The sequence below is a fragment of the Marmota marmota genome, unplaced genomic scaffold (assembly GCF_001458135.2).
Source record: "Marmota marmota marmota unplaced genomic scaffold, marMar, whole genome shotgun sequence".
NCBI lineage: Eukaryota > Metazoa > Chordata > Mammalia > Rodentia > Sciuridae > Marmota > Marmota marmota.
The window spans coordinates 12,307,693-12,330,367 of NW_025999924.1; the positions used below are offsets into that span (position 1 = coordinate 12,307,693).

The following is a 22,675-nucleotide window of genomic DNA, read 5'->3' on the forward strand; positions in this document are numbered from 1 at the left end:
TTAACCACTGAGTCACATCCCCAGCACTATTTTATATTTATTTTGAGACAAAGTCTTGCTGAGTAGCTTAGGGCCTTGATAACATTTGCTGAGGCTGGCTTTTAACTTGTGATCCTGCTGTCTCAGCCTCTGGAGCTGCTGGGATTAGAGGCAAGTACCACAATACATGGCTTTTTGTCATGCTTTCTAAGTGAACCAGAGAGGATATTAAAAACAAAACAAACAAACAAAAAAGAGAAAAAAGAAAGAAAAAGATAATATATGATTTGGATAAACTATTAGGGTCTTTGACCCAATTTTCACTTTGCTTAAAATCAAAAGTTTAAACATGGTTTATACTTCTTTGGTCCATTGGTTTCTGTTCTTTTTCAGATTTTGTTATTTGACTAAGGAAGGTGCAATATTTAATGAAGCAGTTGGCAACCTTTTTCTCTAAAGGGTCACATAGTAAATACTTAGGTGTTGTGCAACAACATGATCCAAAAACTTGTCTTTTTTAAAAAAAATAAATTTTTAAAAATATAGAATATGTTTCTTAATTCAGTAGAAAAATGCAGCACAAAAATACAGTGATGTAATTTCTTTGTAAGATTCCTGAACTAATACTGTAATTCACAGCCAAGATATTACTTAGTCTGAATAAGATAATATAAGCAAAATTGTTCTGCAAAATAGATTTTACTTACAATTATCATTCCTTTAATTCATGTGCATTTTACTTTTATCAACTAACCCATACTAAAAACAAGTTACTAATTACTGATGTGTATTATTTCGTATCATCAATACATACCTCAATTTATACACAAAATTTTACAATTTAGTACTTTGGTGTCATTTTTAGGATTCAAGATAACTATTACCTTGAATTTGCTCATTAGTTGTCATATAGAGAGATGTTTCTTTAGAGTAAAAACCAATCAACATATTTACCTTCAATAGGATTAATTTGTAATTGTAGGTATTTTCTTGGTTGGAGGTTGATAATAGGGTTGATTTATTTGTTTAACACATTTTTGCTAATATCTTTTGCAAGGACAGTTTTCCAGCTGGGCTCTCTACTGATAGATACCTTGGGTTACTTAGAAATAGAAAATGAGAACTCCATAAATAGAATGTTAAGTTTTATACCCCCTTCAAGGCTTCTCAGTAGCTACTTCTATAATGGACTTGAAAAAAATCAGTGTGATGTATCAAGAGAAGGAAAAAAAAAAGAGAAAAGCTAGAGATTTTAAATCAAAGATACTAGTAGGAACACAGAAATCTGGAAGTCACAGATGGAAAGGCATAAATTAAAGGTGCTTTCAGGTTGAATGGCAGAGACAACCTCAGGATGACCATGGTGGTGGAGTTTATTGTGTTTCCACAGAAAAAAAATAGAACCACACTAAGCCATTTAAGGAGCTTCAGAGACTTTCTGGCAAGTGAGAATGCCCTTTATGAAAGCACAGTGATTCCAGTGGCCCAGAGTCACTGTAGGAATGCAAATCTCCCATAAATCACGCACACTTGGGCTTTTCTAGCTGTTCATGCCTCATTTAAATCTCCCCATGGACAGTATGATTGGACTTCTGTATATGTCACAATCTGATATAAAGCATCCCCACTGGGCAGAGTTTTCCAGCCAGGTCCCGGTATGGACTGCCGCCAGGTTGTAAATGACCATCTTTAAAGTAGGTATGAATCTTGTTTGAACTAGTTATCATAGATTTTTCAATTCAAGAGATAAAGTTTGCCAAGTTGTATACACACAAAAATACTGTTTCTGATGTTTTTTTAAAGGAATAATTGACTTAATATAAGAATTTCACAAAATAAAAATTTCTCAGAATGCCAAAGTTTTGCTTAAGTTTTTCCAAAACAACCTTTTTATCTTTACTCAGGACAGACATCTCTAAAGGTTTCTTTTATGTCTAGGTTCAAAACTGTGGTTGCCTCATTGTGCTGTGTTGAAGTTTTCTTTTAGAGTGGTTGTTGGAAGCCAACAACAGCTTTAATTCAGGCAAATCCTTGTCACCTTTAATCTAAAATCATTATCAGAACTTCTTTTCACATCTTTATTTTGACTGCTATGATCCTTCCTCACAGCTTATTTTACAAACCAAATATAGCTAAATATTCATGTCTTATAAACATTTGAAAGAGAAACTCTTGCCTTTTAGATAAAGAGAAGTTGAGTGCCTTTCCCAAAAATGGCAAGATATGTAGACAGCTAGAATTCCCCACTATATTCCACATTATCCCATTTCCTAAAACAATATTTTATATACAGATTCTTTCTTTAAGATATCCTGCAATAATAGTAAATCAAGACCTAGCTTCTTATCTATGAAACAATTTTCTCTATGCTAGTCAAACTCCTATGATACCATGAAGCTGCCCTTTTTCCAATTCCATTAAAAAAACCCCTTCAAACTATTCTCTGAACCTATGCCCATGATTCTATTTCATCCTAATGTCCTCCTTCCCCTCTCATCCTGTTTTCCTGCCCTTACTATCCCCCAGCCTATGCAATGAAATTTCTGCCAATTCTTTTAAAGCCAAAAAAAGACTCTTCATCCCACCCATATGTGCAGAACTGAGTATACTGTGATGAATGATGTATTATTCAAGTTTGTACCTAGCCATGACTAGAAAATTTAAAATTTAGCTTTGGAAGTGTTTTAAAAACTTAAGGTTTTAAAATATTCTGTCAACTCTTTCAGGCAGGGTCAATGTCCTTAACTTATTTTGCATTGCCCATCTTTTGCTTCCAGGTGTTGGTTATAGAAAAATCAATTGGTGACTTGAATTCATGTTATACATTAATTTCCATCCCTTTGTCCCCTTTTTTTCCCCAAATTTCTTCTGAACAAGAAACCTTGCTTTAGATGTAAATCAGCTATACATTTACACACACACACACATACACACACACACACAATATCACTGGTATCACCTAGGAACTTGTTAGAAATGCAGATTCTCTTTTTAAAATATTTTTTTTAGTTGTAGATAGACAAAGTACCTTTATTTTTATTTGTTTAATTTTATGTGGTCCTGAAGATCAAATCCAGTGCCTCACCCATGCCAGGCAATTGTTCCACTATTGAGCTCTAACCCCAGCCCAGAAATACAGATTCTTAGGCCCTATTCTGCTTTTTACTATGATACTCAGCTGGTTCCTGTGCATATTAAAGCAAAGTATACACCACAGTAAATAATCTAATCTGAATGAGTTGATCACTTACTTTTACAAACCAAGAAAATGTGTATTTAAATCTCCTTTTTATCATGTGTGCAAGTGTGATGTGCGTGTTTCTCTCTGGAGAGAGAGAAGAACAGGTGGAATAGTTGGGAGACAACTTTGTTTTTTCCCTGTCAGAGGCTTGCTTCAAAAGTATCTAGTGAATATATTTTCTATGAAGACTATTATTTCTGCAATTTTTTTTTTTTTTTTGTGGTTCTGGGGATTGAACACAGAGCTTTGTACATGTGAGGCAAGCACTCTACCAACTGAGCTATATCTCCAGCCCCTGCAGTGCTTTATTTTATTTATTTATTTATTTATTTTGCATTTTGTGTAAGCATATTAAACCACACAGGAAAACAGAGCTGTGAAAATATCACTTCAGAAAACACATTCAAGGTATCTAAATGCTGAAATCATTTGATGAATTTTTAAAAAGCTGGCTGCTTTTTAAAGGCATTTATAATTCAAGGTGTTTGATTAACTTTTCAAGAGTTGAGTGTTGGTAGATTTAAAATCAAAAGAAAAATTTTCCAATGATCTTGTGGATTTTTAAAGGTGGACAGAAGCAAAAAAATATGGTTTTATCCTTCTTAGCTTTGATATTTTATGTGAGTTTTATTTTAATCATATAGCAGATTTAAATCTTCTGCATGTATCAGATGGGCTAATATGGGGCTAGCAGTGAATGTTTTTTCCTATGTTATTCTGAGAGTTACTGAGATAAAGTCTATCAAGTATTTTATCTTGCCAACGATAAGTAGAAGTAGTATAAATATATAATTAGATGTCAGTGTATAAATATTGTTGTGTAAAGCTGATTTTGTAAAAACAATAGACAATTAAAGTATTTGCAATAGAACTTAAATATACAAAGAACCCAAGGGAGGGAAAGAGAAGACAGATAAAGGAGTAGAAAGCAGAAACATCAGTGAAAACATCTACATAGCCAACAAAATGAAGCAGTCACATCAAAAAGATGAGAAAATGATTATTATCAAGTGGAGCCAGATAAGAACATCATAACTACTAGAAAATAGGGACAAAGCTCCATAGAAAGATTTGACTATTTGGAATTTGGGGTTCACATTTGAATATTTCTGATCTGTAATAAGTCACTCTGCTTTTCATTTATTGACTGATTCATTCATTTCATATTTCTTAAACCAAATATTATGCCCATAAATCTATGATAAGTACTAGACAATGCAAATATAATTGTTGTACTTGCCTTTAAGGACAGTATGAGTTAGTAAAGATAAATACAAAAAAAAAGCAAATTCAAAAACATTTTGTAGGAACTACGATGCAAAATGATCAAGGGAGAAGAGAGGAGGTTCAAAGGTAACTTCTCCCTGGGACAGTTAAGATAGGCTGCCTAAGATTGTAAACCCATCTTACTCAAGACACAGTCTAAGTAACTGGGATGGTTAGTGTTTTAGCCTGCTTTTTTTTCACTGTGACCAAAAGATGTGTCAAGAACAACTTTAGGGGAAGAAAAGTTTATTGTGGCTCATGGTATCATAGGTTCAGTCCGTGGTTGGTAAACTCCATAGCCTTGGGCCTCAGGTGAGGCAGAAAGTCATGGCAGAAGCACATGGCATAGAAAAGCTACTCAGTCAAGACAGCCAGGAAGCAAAGAGAGTTCAACTCACCAGGAACAAAATATAGACCCTAAAGGCATGCCCACAGTGATTTACTTACTCTAGCTACACTCTACTTGCCTATAGTTACCACCCAGGTTAGTGGATCAATCCACTGATTAGGTTATAACTTTCATAATCTGTTCATTTCACCTCTGAACATTCTTGCATTGTTTCATACACAAACTTTTGGGGGACATCTCATATCCAAACCATATCAGTTAATTTACTAAATTAACTTTTTACAAGAAGGCCAAGGGTGTGGGAGAAGATAGATTTCACCAATTGGAAAGCTACTCAATGTGTGAAGCAGGACTCTTTCCTTGGATCTAGCCGAGAGACTCAAAAATCACAAGGAATTATAAGGAAAAAGGAAGGAACTAATGTTTTACAAGTGCCCAATATGCCAGGCTTGTATAATTTCATCGAAATGGATTCCACTGTCATGTATAACTAAGAAGAATCAAGTTTTTGAAAAGCGCCCAATATGGACTAGGCTTATATATAGGCACTATTTAAAAAATTTCCCAGTGAATAAATTTGCAAATGAAAAACTTATCTGAGCTACTATGACTAGTTCAACACTCAGTCCCTGGTTATAACCAGAAATAAATTGGTTAATTTCATGGAGAGAGGTGAGACTTGCTTGACAAGGCAATAACTTTAGATGAACTAAATAACCATAAATAAAAATAAATGTGGCAGCAGTAGAAGACACCAGTAATTTTGCAAATTGAACTGTATCAATTTGTATTGAAATAGTCAATTATACCTTTAGAAAAAGGTATAAACTTTATACCTGAGTGTTTAGAAAAAAGCAAAACTGGGTATTTTGGTTATTAGAATACTTATTCTGATATACAACCTATCTCTATATACATAATCAATTCTTTATGATGATCATATAGGATTTGTCATATTTTAATGTTTTAGAAAATAATACAAAATGTGAAATACATCAATACGCATCAAATACCACAAAATTCACATGAAATTAGTGGTCTGTCTAAATTTCTTTAGATCCTTATTCAAATCCATTTAACATCCAACATACTTTTACCATCCAAATTTTATTTGCAAATTGATTTAAACCAGATGTTATCATCTTCTATACTATGCAGAAACAATTTTTTACTAGTTCTCTTGTATAAATACAAACAAAATATAAATACAAAATTGAAAGAAATCAAAAAGTTGCATGTTATTATGAGATATTTGATTAGAAACCCAAGAAATTTCTCCAAAATTCATATTTTGATGCAGTATAGAGAATTGCTTATTTTTTCATGCTACTGAGTGTGAGAGAAGGAAGCAGCTTTTGTTTAGGTTACAATGAGGAAATGAGTACATTTTTCCCTCATAGATTCTAGAAACTCAGGCTAAACACATTCCTTCAGAAATTTCTGTTATGAGTTCCTGATTACCTCTGTGTCACTGCAATGTCAAGCTCTTTTAGAGGTCAGGGAAATATTTCTGAACAGCAGAGTTCTTGAAGATATTTGCCCTACCTTGTAAAATGACTGCTTATATAGGTGACAGTAATGTCAGGTGGACTTAATGTTTATAATCAGGGTTAACAAATGTCAGCAAAAATAGCATTGGGCAGATGATACATCTCATACCTCAAGGATTATTAAAAGTAGACATACAGTGTGCTGTGCCAAATCTAATCCCCCAGGCCACACTCTTCCTAATGTTGAAATTGGAAACAGTTTTCTACTCTGCCTGTGACAGGATATATTACTGACAATTTTCTTCTTAGTCGGATGAAATAACTTGTTAAGTCATTTCATAAATGTCCTGTAAATAAAGTCAGGAAAGTCCTACCAAGTTAAATGTAATAAGCCAACTTCTCATTATTTGCCTATATGACTATAATATACAAATTTTACATTAAAATATAATATATAGATTAAGACACCTATTACTAAGTAAATTACTCCAAGATTCTTAAAGGAGTGATTATGATTAAACTATTAGGAAATTCCTGGTGGAGTTCTCAGGGAGTGAGCAAAAAAAAACAAACAACAACAAAAAAAAAACGGGGTCTAGGCAATGTACAGATAGTATTTAAAAAGCTTTTGTGTATAAGCTACACTAATAATAAGCTTATTCTTTAGGAGTTCTGTTTTATTTCATTCATGTTTTATTTTCCTTATGAAGTCCTGAGCACCTAAAAGCAAGTTAATTTTCCACCTGGTGAATAAGGAAGGTCTATATCGAAGAAAGCATTATCAAATCTTCCATATATTTTTTCTTTGTTGACTTTACACAAAATCCTTAGCAATTTGTTGTGTTGCTTAAAGATGTTTCATAAAACATTTGCTAGTTCTATTATAAAGGGAAGATACCTAACAGGTGAACCAATACTATAGTATTTAAAACTGAAGAATAGAATAATTTCATATGGTTCTTGGGTTGAGACATTATCATTTACATATTCATGAGCATTTTCAAATCATTTTGTGTAGGCTTAAAACTCAATGTAGCTGGCACTGTGAAGGAATAAAATAATGTAGTGTATAGTTACTGTTTTTAAAATGCCTTAAACCAACTTGGGTAATACAACCATTATTTAGGGTACAATTAGAAAATTCCATATATATAATACATTTAAAAATAGTGTAAACTAATATGTACATAATTTCCAATGAACCTAATATGAAATAAAGTTGACTTAGTTAATTTTTTGTTCAAACACACACTCAGAGATACAGACATGGTAAATACACAAAACTCTGTTAACACCTAACACAGTGCTATATTTACACAATGAGTGGATTTCCAAAATAAATTAAGAAAAAAATAATTCACAGAGAAGCACCTGCCCCATTCATTTTGAATCATTAGGTTCAGCACATGAAATCTAACTCTTTTATGTTCAAAAAGGTTACTTTTCTTCATTACTAAATGTGTCATTTCTTAATTCTATTATTCATAGTAGAAATAGTATGAAGGATTTAAAAGATAGGAATATTTTGAAGTGATTTTCATACTGACCATGGCTATTTCCACTTTCACTTGTTCTGTTTCTCATTAAGATTATTGAGTAGATACAGCTATATAATGATTGATGAGTTTTGAGTTGGTAATAAATGAAGTCCTTTATATAACTTACTTCTGAGAGGATTTTGTTGATATGAGTCTATATATACTCCTTAGTTCCTTCATAGAGGAAAATGTCATATTGAATACCAACAAATTTTATTCATGTAGGTGATTAATTCATTCATCTTGAAGATCATGTTGCTCTATGGTTCAATGATTCAACTCAGCAAATACTAAGCACCTAATATAAACCACATAGACAAAAGAGATGTAAAAGTTAATGACACTTTAGAGATTAAGAATGAATAAAGTCTAAGCGATTAAATTTTATCAAAATTCCAGAAAAGCAATTCTGTTTTATATTTTGTGATAAAGTCTGAAAAATATACATATTGTCCAGATCCTTGTAACCAAGAGTAATCTCTTCTAGAGTATACTATAGAACTTCAAACTCCCAGGCCAGTACTCCTTATAATAAACCAAATGAAGACTCTCTAAAATGACCCATGAATTTAGACGTATACAGCTGAAACAAGAGGAAGCCAACCATCACTGCTTCAGAAAACCACCAACATAGCATTTGACTTCATTAGTTTGCCCAAAAGAGCAAACTGAGATATCAGTTTTCATCCCACAAATTATAAAAGGGAAATAGTTATGTAGAGCCATGTAATGAAGAATTAAATTTTCGAGCAATATCATTACTTCACTGAGATGGTAAAAATTGGGGTTAAGAGCTTATAACACATATACACAATTTTTCATACATACCTTAGACATTATTCTAAAACTAAGCTCCTTGAACAGGCATGGTGGTGTACATCTGTAATCCAGTGACTTTGGAGACTGAGGCAGGAGGATTGTGAATCCAAGTTTGAGGCCAGCCTCAGCAATTTAGTGAGAACCTCAGTAATTCAATGAGAACTTGTGGCAAACTAAAAAATAAAAAAATAAAAACAGAAAATAGGACTGGAGATAGATCTCAGTGGTAAAGTACCAGTGGGTTCAATTTTTAATACAAAGAAAAAAGAAAAAAGATCCTCTTTGAAGTATGTATTTTATTTTCAATGACAATATTTTTATGCAACAATAAACCTCTTTAATCATATCTTTATAAGTGTCATTAAAATTAGTCATATTTCTTTCCAATTTTTAAATTTATTCTCAAAATAAATATTAATGTGTAAGTACATGTTCATTTTTAAAAAAACAAAAAACAAAGACATCCATATTTTCTTTCTTTCTTTGGTACTGGGAATAGAGTATTGAACCCAATGATTTCCTACCAATAGACACATCCCCAGCCCTTTTCTTTTTTTCATATTTTTAATGATGCATTACAATTTGTAATGCATAAAGGTAGAATTTGTTGTCATATATTTATGCATGCACACAATGTAAATATAATTTACAAACATGAGAAACATAAAAGTCCATGTCTTATTTAAGATAAGAACATGTTTTTATCTCCTCATCATATTCACCAAATATTCAGTTTTACATTGCTTCTTTAGCTAAGGTGGCCAAGTGAGTCAGTTCTTATAATAAGATGTAAGAAACATAAGTTAATACTTCCAGTGCGACTCTTGCCTTCATAATAAAAACAAACACACACAAAAGGAAGTTGTTTCCTCTCTCCCTAGTTGGGACACTATTGTGTGAGAGAGAGAGACGATGCTTGTAGTGGCAATCAACTTATGATCATGGGGGGAAAGCCAGGAAGACGTCTTGCCAACATGGTTTGTTGATATCACTGAGGTTCTGAACCATCTCTGGTCCCATCTCTGGTCACCAGACATTTGTTTTTTAATATAACTGAATTATATTATTGGGTAAGCCAATATTTGCTATGCAGGTATTCTGAAATATGCATTTAAAGTACACTGGTGATTGCTGATACATCTTGAAGAGCATTTACAGAAACTTGGAATATATAGACAGAGGACTGTGATCCAGAAAAGAGTGGATATCTTGAAAGACTCTTTTTTAAAAAATATATTTTTTTAGTTATCAATGGACCTTTATTTTGTTTATTTATATGTGGTGCTGAGAATCAAACCCAGCACTTCACACATGCTAGGCAAGTGTACTGCCCGAAGAGCTACAACCCCAGCCCCTCCTGCAAGACTTTTATGGAGGATCCTAGCTAAGACACAACAGGATCACATGACACATAGCAAAAAGTAAGGCAAGAAGAGAGGGCATGTGCTGAATGTCAGCTTGTGGTGACCAATTCTCCAGCTCGCCCTCCATATGTAAAACGCACTGTAGTCAACGAAGTAATTCTCCTGGGAGGTTTGGAAGGGGTAGGGAAGTCAATGGTTCTTTTCTGAAGTTATCGAACAAGAAGGAGAACAGGGTAATGAGATTAGAATAGAGTCCTACTTAATTTGGCATGTAGAAAAATGTGAGGAAAAACTGCCATCTATTCAAGATGAAGAAAAACTCTGAAACAACATGTTTTGTCACATTGCCAGTTTTCATCCATAAATGTGAATGAACAGAAATGAGTTGGTAGTAAAGGGTACATATTCAGAAAATTGAAGAGAAATTCAAATACAATAAATACAAACATAAAAAAAATATGAAACCTCTTTTTCTTTTCAGGTTTTACAACCTTAGGGCAGCATTTACATATATAATTCACCCATTTATGGTATACTAGTCAATTTTTAAGCCATTTCCATAATCATGTTTTGGAGTATTTTCATCACCCAGTAAGAGTCTTTGTGCCCATTTGGTTAAGTTTTTAAATTTGTTAATATTATTTTAATTGCATATATTTATGTAATATACTGTTATATATACATACAATCTGTATTAATCAAATCAATGTAGTTAGCATTTTCATCTTCTTAAATGTTTTATTTTTAATTAATTGATAACTGATACATAAAAACATTAAAAATTATATATATTAATGGGGTACCATGTAATGTTTCAATTGTATACATGTATACATTGTTTAATGTTTAAATCTGGATAATCATATTTATCTCAAGCATTCATCATTTCTTCTGGTGAAACTTTCAAAATCCTTTCCTCTATATTTTTTTAAATGTACAGAACACAGTCTCTGCAATAGCACTCCAGACTTTTTTGTTCCTGGGTAAATGTATAATAGTATCCATTGACCAGCCTTTTCCATCCCTCCTTTTATTCTCTCAGACCTCTGGTAGTAACCAACATTCTTTGCTCAACTTCTAAAAGATCAGTGTTTTGGGATTTCCCGTATGATTGAGATCATGTGGTACTTTCTGTACTTGGCATATTTCACTTATGAGATCATAATGATCTCAAGCTCCATTCATTTTGCTACAAATTATAGGATTTTATTTCTTTTATGGATGAATCATATTCCGTTGAGGATATGTACCACAGTTTCTTTATCAGTTCAGCAGTATATAGACACTTGGTTTGTTTCCATTTCTGGACTGCTGTGAACAGTTCTTCAGTGAACATGGGAGTGTTCTTTGTCTCTTTGTCAGACTGATTTCTTTTGATTTAGATATGCATCCTTTAGTAGATTGCCAGATCATACATTGGATAAACTTATTGTTTGATGGCAGTACTAATTTACATTCCCACCAACAGTCTATAAGAGTTCTCCTTTCTCAAAACCCTCACTAGCATTGCTTTCTTTAGTCTTTCAGATATTAGATGATAATCTATTTGTACTTTTGACTTGCATTTCCTAACAGCTAATGAAGTTGAGCATATAGTCATAAGTGTATTGGACATTTGAATTTATTCTTTAGAGAATACTTGTATCTGCTTGTATCATTTACCCATTTTAAAATGGATTATTTGTTTCATTTGTTTGCTGTTTGAGCTTTTTCAGATACTATATGTTCTGGATCATTTGCCTTAATCCTTTGTCAAATGCATAGTTTGCAATTTCCCTTGCTTCCTATAGGTTGTCTCTTCCTGGTGTTTTTTCTATTACTCCACAGAAGCCTCTTAGTTCAATGAAATCCCAATTGTCTATTTCTGCTTTCATTGCTTGTTCTTTCATAGTCTTGCTCCTACAAATGTTTTGAAGCATTTCCTCTATTTTTTTCTAGTAGTTTCATATCTTAATTTAGGTCTTTGATCCATTTTGAGATTTTCTAGTATAGGATGAGAGCTAAGGATCACATTTCAACCCTTTTCTTATCAATATCCGGTTTTCCCTGAACCATTTATTGAAGATGTTATTTCTCCAATGTATGCCTTTAGAATTTTTGTAAAAAAATCATTTGACTGTAAATGTATCAAACTATTTCTGGGTATCTTAGTCTATCCCGTTGGATTGTGAAGTTGTTTTTATTCCAATATCATGCTATTTTGACTACTTCAGATTTGTAGTATATTTTGAAATCAGGTATTATGATGCCTGCAACTTCGTACTTTTTGTTCGATATGACCTTTGCTATTCAGAGACTTTTGCAAATTCTATCTGAATTTTTAAAGTTTTTATAGTTCTATGAAGAAAGTCATTAGTATTCAGATAGAGATGGTTAGCGCTGTTTGCAGATGATATGATTCTGCATGTAGAAAAACCTAAATACTCCACCAAAAAATTACTAGAACTAACAAATAATTTTAGTGAAGTTTCAGGAAACCAAATCAGTATATTGATGTAAAAATCAGTAAAATTTTATACACTAAAATGTTGTTACTGAGAAATATATCATGAAAGTCATTGCATTAAAAATAGCTCCAAAATAAATAAATAAAATACTGAAAAATAAGTTTAACCAGGAAGTGGAAAACTTCTTCTACAATAAACCCCACAAAACTCAGATGAAAGAAATTGAAAACAACACACACAAAAAATGAAAAGTCTTCCTACGTTCATGGATAAGAAGAACCAGTATTGTTAAAATGTCCATACCACTAAAAGCAATTCACAGATTCGACACAATCCCCATTTATTATTAAATCCCATTGTCATCCTCTGCTCCAGACCATTAATATATTATCTGTGTCTGTATATTTACATTTTCTGGATATTTCACATAAATGGATTCATACAACACATGGACACTCATATCTTGCTTCTTTCACTGAACATTACTAGAGTTTCTCTCTTGTAGAATGTATGCATTATTTGCAATCATAATCCATAACACCTACTGAACGACAGAGGATATTACATATAAAACAAAAGAGAAGGATATTATGAAAAACCAACAAATAGAAACTGAAAACATTTGGGATGGTGAAATAAAGATATATTAAAAAGACATATACATTAAAGCCAAAGAATTTTCCTATAATAGTAATCACTATTACCAAATTTTTGTTCTTTCATATCTTTGATTTTTTTTTCTTCTGTGCCCTTAGATAATTTTTCTAAATAGAGCTTTTAAAATAAAAAGCATGTTCATCCATAAACAAAAATATTTTGTATAAAGGAAATTGAAAAAAGAAAAAAAGTAATCATAATCTTGTCTCTCATTTTTATCACTTAAATTTCCATGCCCTATTATTAACATAGACTTGAAAAGCTTGGCTTCTAATAACTGCCAAATAGTCTACCCAGAAACCATAAAATTTTGTAGAAATTTTGACTGGTTAGATATTTAGAGCATGCCCATATTTTCTGATGTGTAAATAAATGCATAATGTATATTACTGAGTAAACATTCTAATTACACACTGTTTCCTTCAGTTAGATTGTCAAGTGAACTTTCTGGATTGAAGAATATAGAATCTTGTTATATAATATACCACAAATGCGTTAGTGACACAGAAATCTAATTTGGGGATAGTGTTGAAATGCTTCTTTTACTACATTTCTCAGATTTGAGTACCAGACAAATTACATGATATAATAATTTGCTTAAATGTTGACAAATATAAATTTATCTTTCTACATAAAAACCAAATGTTTGGGGCTAGGGTTATGGCTCAGCAGTAGAGAGAGCTCCTCGCACATGCAAGACCCTGGGTTCCATCCTCAGCACCACATAAAAATAAATAAGTGAAATAAAGGTATTGTGTCCAATTACAACTAAAAAATAAATAAATATTTTTTAAAAAGTTCTCTCTCTCTCTCTCTCTCTCTCTCTCTCTCTCTCTCTCTCACACACACACACACACACACCACACAAACATGCATGAGCCTGCTCATAAACATGAACACTCCAAAATATTATGTATTCAATTTATGTTTTCCAACATGTGCAACAGCATAATTTAAGGTTTAGGTGGCATTTACAGGAGTCTTCCCAACCTTCCCAGGTTGGTTCAGAAACCCTTCTTAAATACCCCTAGAGTCGTCATATCTGGATTTTTCTTATCAGATTACAGTTAAATGAACTGTTCCTAAAGCTGACTTTCTTTTAACCACCAGTTTTGAAGTAACACGAAAGTGGACATCTTATTTAATTTATATCTCCAGTCCCAATGTCAATTACATAGTGCCTAAAACAATTTACTCATAATGTCTGTCGACACAAAAAGAACTTCAAGTTTAGAAGAGTGGGAATTTAGACATTTAATCATTATTTTACCACACTTCTTTTTATTAGAAAACTAAATTTTAGAAATAATTCTGCCATTTTTTTTCAAATTGACCTATTTTGAAGATAAATTTTTAAATTATTTCAAGTTTAAAAAATCAAAGCCAGTTGAAGTTTTATTTCACTTATAAAATTTGGAAAATTACCTTTATAAATATATTTATGGCTATGAAATGATGAAATCCAAGTGTGAAATGTTCATTTGCCATATTTTGAGAATCTAAATCAATGCAGAAATCTTAAAAGTACCTTTGAGATATGACTTTCTTCTTTTTGATCTTCAGTGGGAATATTAAAAGGGAATGGGGTTATATTAAGGAATCCTGTAATTTATCTGAAACTGGTCCAGTTTTGTGTGCTCATAGAGATTTTTAAGTCAGTGTTTTGACTGATTTGTGTTTCAGTGTATAGATCACCTGCTTTCTGCCTTCCAGAATTCATAAAAACTTTTTTCTGCCTGAATATGACTCTTTTCTTTTTTCTGTTGTTATTTTATTTTAGGATGATTGGGTGGTGATTGAAGAATAGACAAATTTTCCAATTTGAAACAAAAAACTTTAACTGTTTAAAAAATGTAATTTTTAAATTTGATATTGACAATTGGATACTTTTGATTGTCAGAAGGAATTTCCTGATAAAATAGAAAATGCTGCTTAACCATGGGATTTTCACTTCATGAGACTATTTCGTTTTAATTTCAGGAGGCCTTATTAGCTTATCATAGAAAATTACCAAACATGCCATTCTTTCTCGCTTTTATAGAGATTTGCTTGCTGACTAAGGGACGTCGCACTGCTAGTGTTCGAGCTGATACATATTGTCGTCTCTATTCCCTTTCGGTGGACAATTTCAATGAGGTCCTGGAGGAATATCCAATGATGAGAAGAGCCTTCGAGACAGTGGCCATTGACCGACTAGATCGGATAGGTACTCTTTACTTTTCTAACTTCTTCATGAAAAATTTAATTTTCATTTTGTGGCATAATATAAGTTTGCAATCATGTGTCCCAAAGGCTAGTTCAGTGCTTGTTATATTATGTAGAAAAGCAATTAACTGTAGCCATTTTTCTGGAGAGTTCTGAGGTCCTATCTTTCCTGTTTTCTGGGTTTACATATTCACATCTGTTTTTACCAGCGACTCAATCTGATATACCATGTGATACCAAAATAGATTGAATCTTCAGGTAAAAACTATCAATACAAATTCTAGAGAGCATTAAAATAGCACCAAAAATACAATAGTATGAGTCTACATTACAAACCAATTTTGTCACAAGGTTCACTTTTTGTCTTGATATTTTATCCTTATATTAAAAATTGAATACTTTGTATTTAAATTGTTACCAGCAGAAACTTATTGAAATGTTTGTAATACAGACTCATGTAGAGAAAGCATTGATGAAAGTGCCCAAACTAGATATTTTACTTTGCAAAGCCAGTGTACACTCTTTAGTGCTACAAATAAAAATATATAAATTATTAGTTATGCTAATTTGTGATTTGAATAATTGCCATAGTAAAGTTAGATCAGATTGGTTTAATTAACTTTTCTAAATATTCTGGAATATTCTGACATGTTATACCGTGGTATACATTCATTTTCCAAACTTGGACCTTCTTTGCCCATCTACCCTCGTTCCCACCTTATTTCCACTCAACCCTCATATCTGTTTAAAAATCACTGCCTTGTAGAAACCTTCTCTGACCTCTCATCCCCAAGTAGGCTGAGTTCCCTGATTATGTTCTCTTATCTGAAGTGCCCCCATCACAACACTTTCATTATAGTAACATACTAAGCTTTGTGAATGAAAGAGATCATGTCTAATTAATCATTACATTCATAGTACCTGATGCCCAGTAAATATTTGTTGTAAGGGGGGAGGGAGCGAGAAAGGAATAAGTGGACTTAAAGCAGATGGAACTGGGATCAGTTAGAAGTAAACAAAAGGTACCTCTACTGCTTCATTCTTATTAAAGGAAGAACATAGATTGATTTATGGTTATGTCAGTATTTTTTTTTCCTGCACTTGATATCTTTCTTTCCCTCTGTATTATGGAATAACAGACTGTATAAACATCTGAAGTTTGATTAGGAGAAATAAAGGGAGTATTTAGATATTATCATTAGATATAACAAATGTATTAGAAATTCATATTGACAGCTGAAAGAATTTATAGAACGTACTCATCCATGAGATAGTAGCCATAAAAGTAGGCACTCCTGATAGTATTCATGGAACTTGAAAAGATCTTTGGTTTTTATGGCTTGAGTATTCATGTTAGACCCAGAGACTGATTTCTGAGTATGAGGTTTTCCTACACCAGCTGGACATCTTCAGATAAATCATGAAACCTAGGGTATTTCAGTAGAGAATTTCTGTTGATTTGATATAGCTTCACATTCATCTAAATTATTTCAGCTATTTATTTAAAATCAATTTTGCATGAAATGGTGTGCAATAAATTATAGAGACAATAAAATTCTTAGTAAGCACAAGTCACTTGCATGTTGATCTTTATAAAATTATAACAGCACATAAAAATTATTTTAATTTTTTCCATTAGATTAGGAAATGCTGGCTATTCAAATGGTCACAGAAAAACATTATCCACCTCAGTTTTGTGACCATTGCTTAGAAATGTACACTGTCATTCATTAAGGGAGTATGCTAAAAAAGCATTTGTATTTATTATTCATATAGGATTTTTGTTCTTTGGTTAATTAGTACAGTTTCTTTAAAAAAGAGAGACACCTGTCTTGGCAGGAATAAAAATGATTGCTTTTTTAGTAGCCAGGAAAATTTTAACACTTTCATTTTGAAAAATACACATTATTTCTTTTGATATGATACTTTATTTAGCAACATAGCAAACTAGTTAACTTTTCAGTTATCAAATTCACTTGGATTATGCTTTTTCCTTTTTTCACCAATCCACTAATAATTCTACTTCTTAGTCTTCCAGCAAATCTCTAGTTATTTCAAACCATTTCAAAGATGATGACAGGAAGAAGAACTAAGATTTATTGAGGTCCTTAGTGTGAGCTGAGCACCTGCCACACTATACCCCTGGCCTTCACCACAACCCTTTAGGAGAGGAATGATCACAAGATGGTTCTCACCTGGCTGCACATAAAGATCCCTTGGGGAAATTTCCTTTTAAGGCACAACAGTCTAGATCCTGTCTGAGTCCAGAATTTGAATTGATGGGGTCTTTCAAGTTTGCTGGTCATTAGTACATATTAAAGCTCCAGAGATGGGAGAAATATGCAGTTGGAATTGAGAATCATTGGTGCTGGACATTGGTCAAGGACCTGATATGCTGCTCCCTAACCACCCTGGAGTCTTGTTAGAATGCAGAGGCAGATTCATATATGGGGGCAGGCCAACGAGGCTTCATATCTAGAAAGCAATTCGATGACAGAGATGCAGCCAGTCTGTTATCTGCAATCAGAGTGCACAATCACATTTCTTCTGTTTCCTTCCTACCCCTGTTACATTCTAACTGTGTTTTCTTGGGCACTGTACTTAATCTTCCCATGCCCAGGTCTCCTTTCTAGTGACAATGGGATTATTATGACTATACATATATCATAAGGTAGAGGATGAAATAAAATAATGTACTGAAGTCCTTTGCAGAGCAAGGCCTCACATGTTTGCTGTTATTTCTCCATTGGCTTTTCTTGCATGAAATTCAAATCTCCTTTCTAGGTTCAGCCTGATCCAAACGCCCCTTCTTCCCCCATTCTTTAAGATAGCTCTAGTGTTAAATAGCTCCATATCTTTCATACACTTTTCCACTTGCCTTGAATAAAATTTAAGATTTACCCCGCAGATACAGGAAGTGCACAAGGCAGAAGCTTCCTTTATATTTGCTCTGTAATGGGGAATTCTTGGATATTGCTTGTGAGTGATCCTCTTATCTGATCTCCTCATCAGTCAGGAGTAGACTCCATAAGTGCTCTTTTGGAGTAGACTCCAAAAGACTCTATCTTTTTTCTTTTCTCTTTTTTTTTCCTTTGTTGATAGGCAAGAAAAACTCCATTCTTCTACAAAAGTTCCAGAAGGATCTGAACACTGGTGTTTTCAACAATCAGGAGAATGAGATCCTGAAGCAGATTGTGAAACATGACAGAGAGATGGTGCAGGCAATCGCTCCAATCAATTATCCTCAAATGACAGCCCTGAATTCGACATCTTCCACCACTACCCCAACATCGCGCATGAGGACACAATCTCCACCGGTGTACACAGCGACTAGCCTGTCTCACAGCAACCTGCATTCCCCGAGTCCCAGCACACAGACACCCCAACCATCGGCCATTCTCTCACCATGCTCCTACACCACTGCGGTCTGCAGCCCTCCTGTACAGAGCCCGCTGACCACGCGAACTTTCCACTATGCCTCCCCCACTGCTTCCCAGTTGTCACTCATGCAGCAGCAGCAACAGCAGCAGCAGCAGCAGCTGCAGCAGTCCCAGGCTCCGCAGACTCAGCCACAGCAGCAGCAGCCACCACAACAGCCACAGACACCCAGCAGCTCCACACCGAAAAACGAAGTGCACAAGAGCACGCAGGCGCTTCATAACACCAACCTGACCCGAGAAGTCAGGCCCCTTTCGGCCTCGCAGCCCTCGCTGCCCCATGAGGTGTCCACTCTGATCTCCAGACCTCATCCCACTGTGGGCGAGTCCCTGGCCTCCATCCCCCAACCCGTGGCAGCCGTCCATGGCACAAGCCTTCAGGCAGGGGGCAGGGGCACAGTCCCTCAGCGAGTCACCCTCTTCCGACAAATGTCTTCGGGAGCCATTCCCCCCAATCGAGGAGTCCCTCCTGCACCCCCTCCACCAGCAACCGCTCTTCAGAGGGAGCCTTCCTCAGTCTTAAACACAGACCCAGATGCAGAAAAGCCACGATTTGCTTCAAATTTATGATCCCTGCTAATTGTCAAAGCAGAAAGAAATACTCTAATAAACTGAGAGTATTCTCAGATCTTATTTTATTCTATCTCCTGATAGATCCCTATAGCCTACTATGAAGAGATATTTTAGACAGCTCTGGCCTACATGCAAAATGTAAAAACATATATACATGTACTATTAAATATATATCTAAATTCCCAAGAGAAGTTCAAAAGAACTGTTTAGCATTCAGTGTTATATGTCTTCCTTTCTTTAAATCATTAAAAGATTTAAAATGTTGTTGTAAGATTATTTCTTTCTAATGTACTTTTACTTAATTCTTTGGGTATATGTATTTCTCTATTTTATGAAGAGTTCTTGGATTCAATGGGAACAAAACTATTGATTTTAAAAAGGCAACTCAAATGAGCTCTGGAATAGCACCAATCAAAATTTTTATTCATTAGTTGTGTCTCTGCATCTAAATTTTCAATCATTAATTATGGGGGATTAAATAATAAATCCCGTTTTATAGATCTAAATTGTAATTTGGTGCTTTCAATTTTGAAGTAGAAAAAGAACACATTACATGCTTGGCCATTGTAGGAGACTAGCATTGCCACTGTTAAAAGACTGCCTCTAATCTCAAACATGTTCATTGGTCTTTCAGAAAGCTGAGGGAATATTTCTCTTCATGTGTTATTGGACTTTTACCAAGACTCAATCAATGTTAAGCTGTAAATATTTTTTTGAACCCAAATAAAAATAGCTATTCTGTGTTGTATGAAGGTAAAAGTCATTGTTTAAGGATTTAGTTTTATTGCTTCACTTCAAAACTTAGAGTTTTAAATTTTACAAAACCGAATTGTGACAATTATTCAATTGTAATGCAATGGCTTGAAACCTACAATATTATTTTAACCTGCAACGTTTAATGTATGCTCGAATCTACAAATTGCTTGTATTACACCAAAAATCATTACTTTTCTTCCTTCTTGCCATGATCAAGCATCTGAAAATAGTCCCTGCATGCTTTTGGGGGGGGGGGGAATAATAGGTTCAAATCATTCATTGTAAGGGAAGGCTTACAGTATTTCTCATTTCTAGAAAAATATAAAAATTCATTAATTGCCTATCTTAAAATTCTTGTAAGGCTGACTTGGATTTCTGACTTAAGTCTAGAAGTGAGGTTTTTCATTTTCATTTAATATTATTGCTATTATTATTATTATTATTATTATTATTTAAGTAATTATTTGTAAACCACAGCTTAATTTGGAGTTGAGAGTGTGTTCTATGTCTTCACTGTAGTTGGTAGTTCACTGTGGTGTTAATTTAAAGAAATAAATACAATATATCATCATGTCTGTTTGGGAATACACATTTTGCTCTATGTATATTGTAACTAAGTGGTTAGTAAATCTTAAGGCATGTGGTGACTAACATAGACCTTAGATAGGAAGCTCATTATTTCAAATGTGCTGAAAACAGTATGTACCTGGTGACAGAAAGCTGGGGTAAAGTTGAATGTCTGTAAGCATTGTTTGTTTGTTCGTTCATTTGTTTCCTTAATTCTTTCCATGATCTGTGAGCATCTGCTTCTTCTCAAAGAAGTCCCTTAGTAATCATTTGTGCCTAATGCATCACAAAAAATGTGGTGGATGACTGGAATGCTATGGAAAGATTCCTAATGTCCAACTTCTGCAAATAACCCAAATAACGAAAATGACCTAAAGTGGAGAACTTCAGTACCTCTGACGCTTACGGCACATTGAAGAAGAACTTAAAAAGATCACACATTATCTGGGACAGGGCCTCAAGACTGAGGACAGAAAGCAAAAGTGGATCCATGCTGCCTGTTATGCCTTTTATGGATATAATACTTATAATACCAAAATGAGATATTATGTTTAATTTCTAACAGATCCAAACTCATGTGGAAGTGATCAACAATGCTAGTCAATATATTATCATTAATATGCTGGTGACAAATGATGGTATGTCAGGAATGGCCTGAGAAATGAATTGTTCAGCCTACCTAGAATCTATGGGAAAGCTGCAAGATCATTTAAGTATCAGTACAAAACTCCTTTATTTCATTAAAATATGAGAATTAACTTCAATTTATTAAGATCATGCATTGCTCCTTTAAATTGTTAAAGGTTTTACATTTGATAGAATTAATGGGTTTGGTAGTGAAATATTTTTATATATATGAATTTTTGGTTTTTTATTTTGAGCACTATTGGGAATCATAAGCAAAATTGAATTGCATGGTCTTTCAGTGCAACCATACAATTTTTATTCACTTTATAATAGAATGGGAAAAAAAACCCTAAGGTTTATATGCTAACCTAAACAAGGTACAGGGTAAATTATATACATATATATGTATGAATGTATATATACTTAGGTTAAGAAAAAAATTGACTCACATTTCTGTAATATAAAGGTTCATTGCTAGTTGACAGTGACCTCTTTTTCTCTGTACATAGTTAAGCCCACAAGTATGGAGTTTTAATCTGTACAGAAAGAAATGTATTATTGAAAAGATTGGCCTTTTTGCTGCTGGGAAGATAGTAACATAGCTGATTCCTACAACAACTGTATGATCAGGGATGAGTTAGAGTATTTCTTTTGTCTTTGCTCAAAGCCATACATATATAAATATATATAAAGATTATTAATAAATTCAACAGAAAATAAACTAAAATCATGAATATTTTATTTTATCAGTATCCTCTAATCAAATGTTTTGTTTTATTAATGAGTAAAAATTTGCCTCTGTCTTCCTTTATTTATATCATATGATTGCCAAGAGGGCTTCTAGTTGAGAATCATCATAAGATTAATTATGGATGTTCTATAACTGTTGAATGAAAGGAATTTCAATTGAACTTACATTTCCCAACTATCCTTTGATTTTACTCTGCCACATAGTAAAATATTAGTTTTTAAAAATATTTTTTTTGTTCTGTACTGCCTTAGCATGCGGTTGTTGTCTAATCTGAAATATCTATTTTTTGTTATTGGATATGAGGATGAGAGATAATTGTCATGTAATATACATATTCACAACTATTTTGTTACATGTTTTAGGCTTGCAAAGGCTTTTGGATAGTGGTAGAATTTTTTCATACAGTAGATTTTTAATCAGACCTAAAAGCCCAAGAATAAGATTTTCATGATGAAGATAAATAGCAAAGCATACCTGAAGACAATAAGAATGATATAATTGGCAACAGATTCTAATTATTAAATACATAGCACTTCTCCAGGTCTCCATGACCGTCTCTCCATAAGCAAATGATTCCCTGATGAATGATGTTCCACTTTAAAAAGATGG

General features: G+C 33.4%; 1 protein-coding gene across 1 annotated transcript in view; it reads left to right on the forward strand.

The window, feature by feature from the left end:
* Hcn1 (hyperpolarization activated cyclic nucleotide gated potassium channel 1) overlaps positions 1-22,042 on the forward strand; it is a 367,370-nt gene extending 345,328 nt beyond the window's left edge. The window contains exons 7-8 of the mRNA XM_015497383.2: positions 15,192-15,356; positions 18,458-22,042. Of these exons, the coding sequence (XP_015352869.1) occupies positions 15,192-15,356; positions 18,458-19,362 (1,070 nt within the window). The 3' untranslated portion in view covers positions 19,363-22,042. The remainder of the gene's footprint in view (positions 1-15,191; positions 15,357-18,457) is intronic.
* Positions 22,043-22,675: the final 633 nt, after the last annotated feature.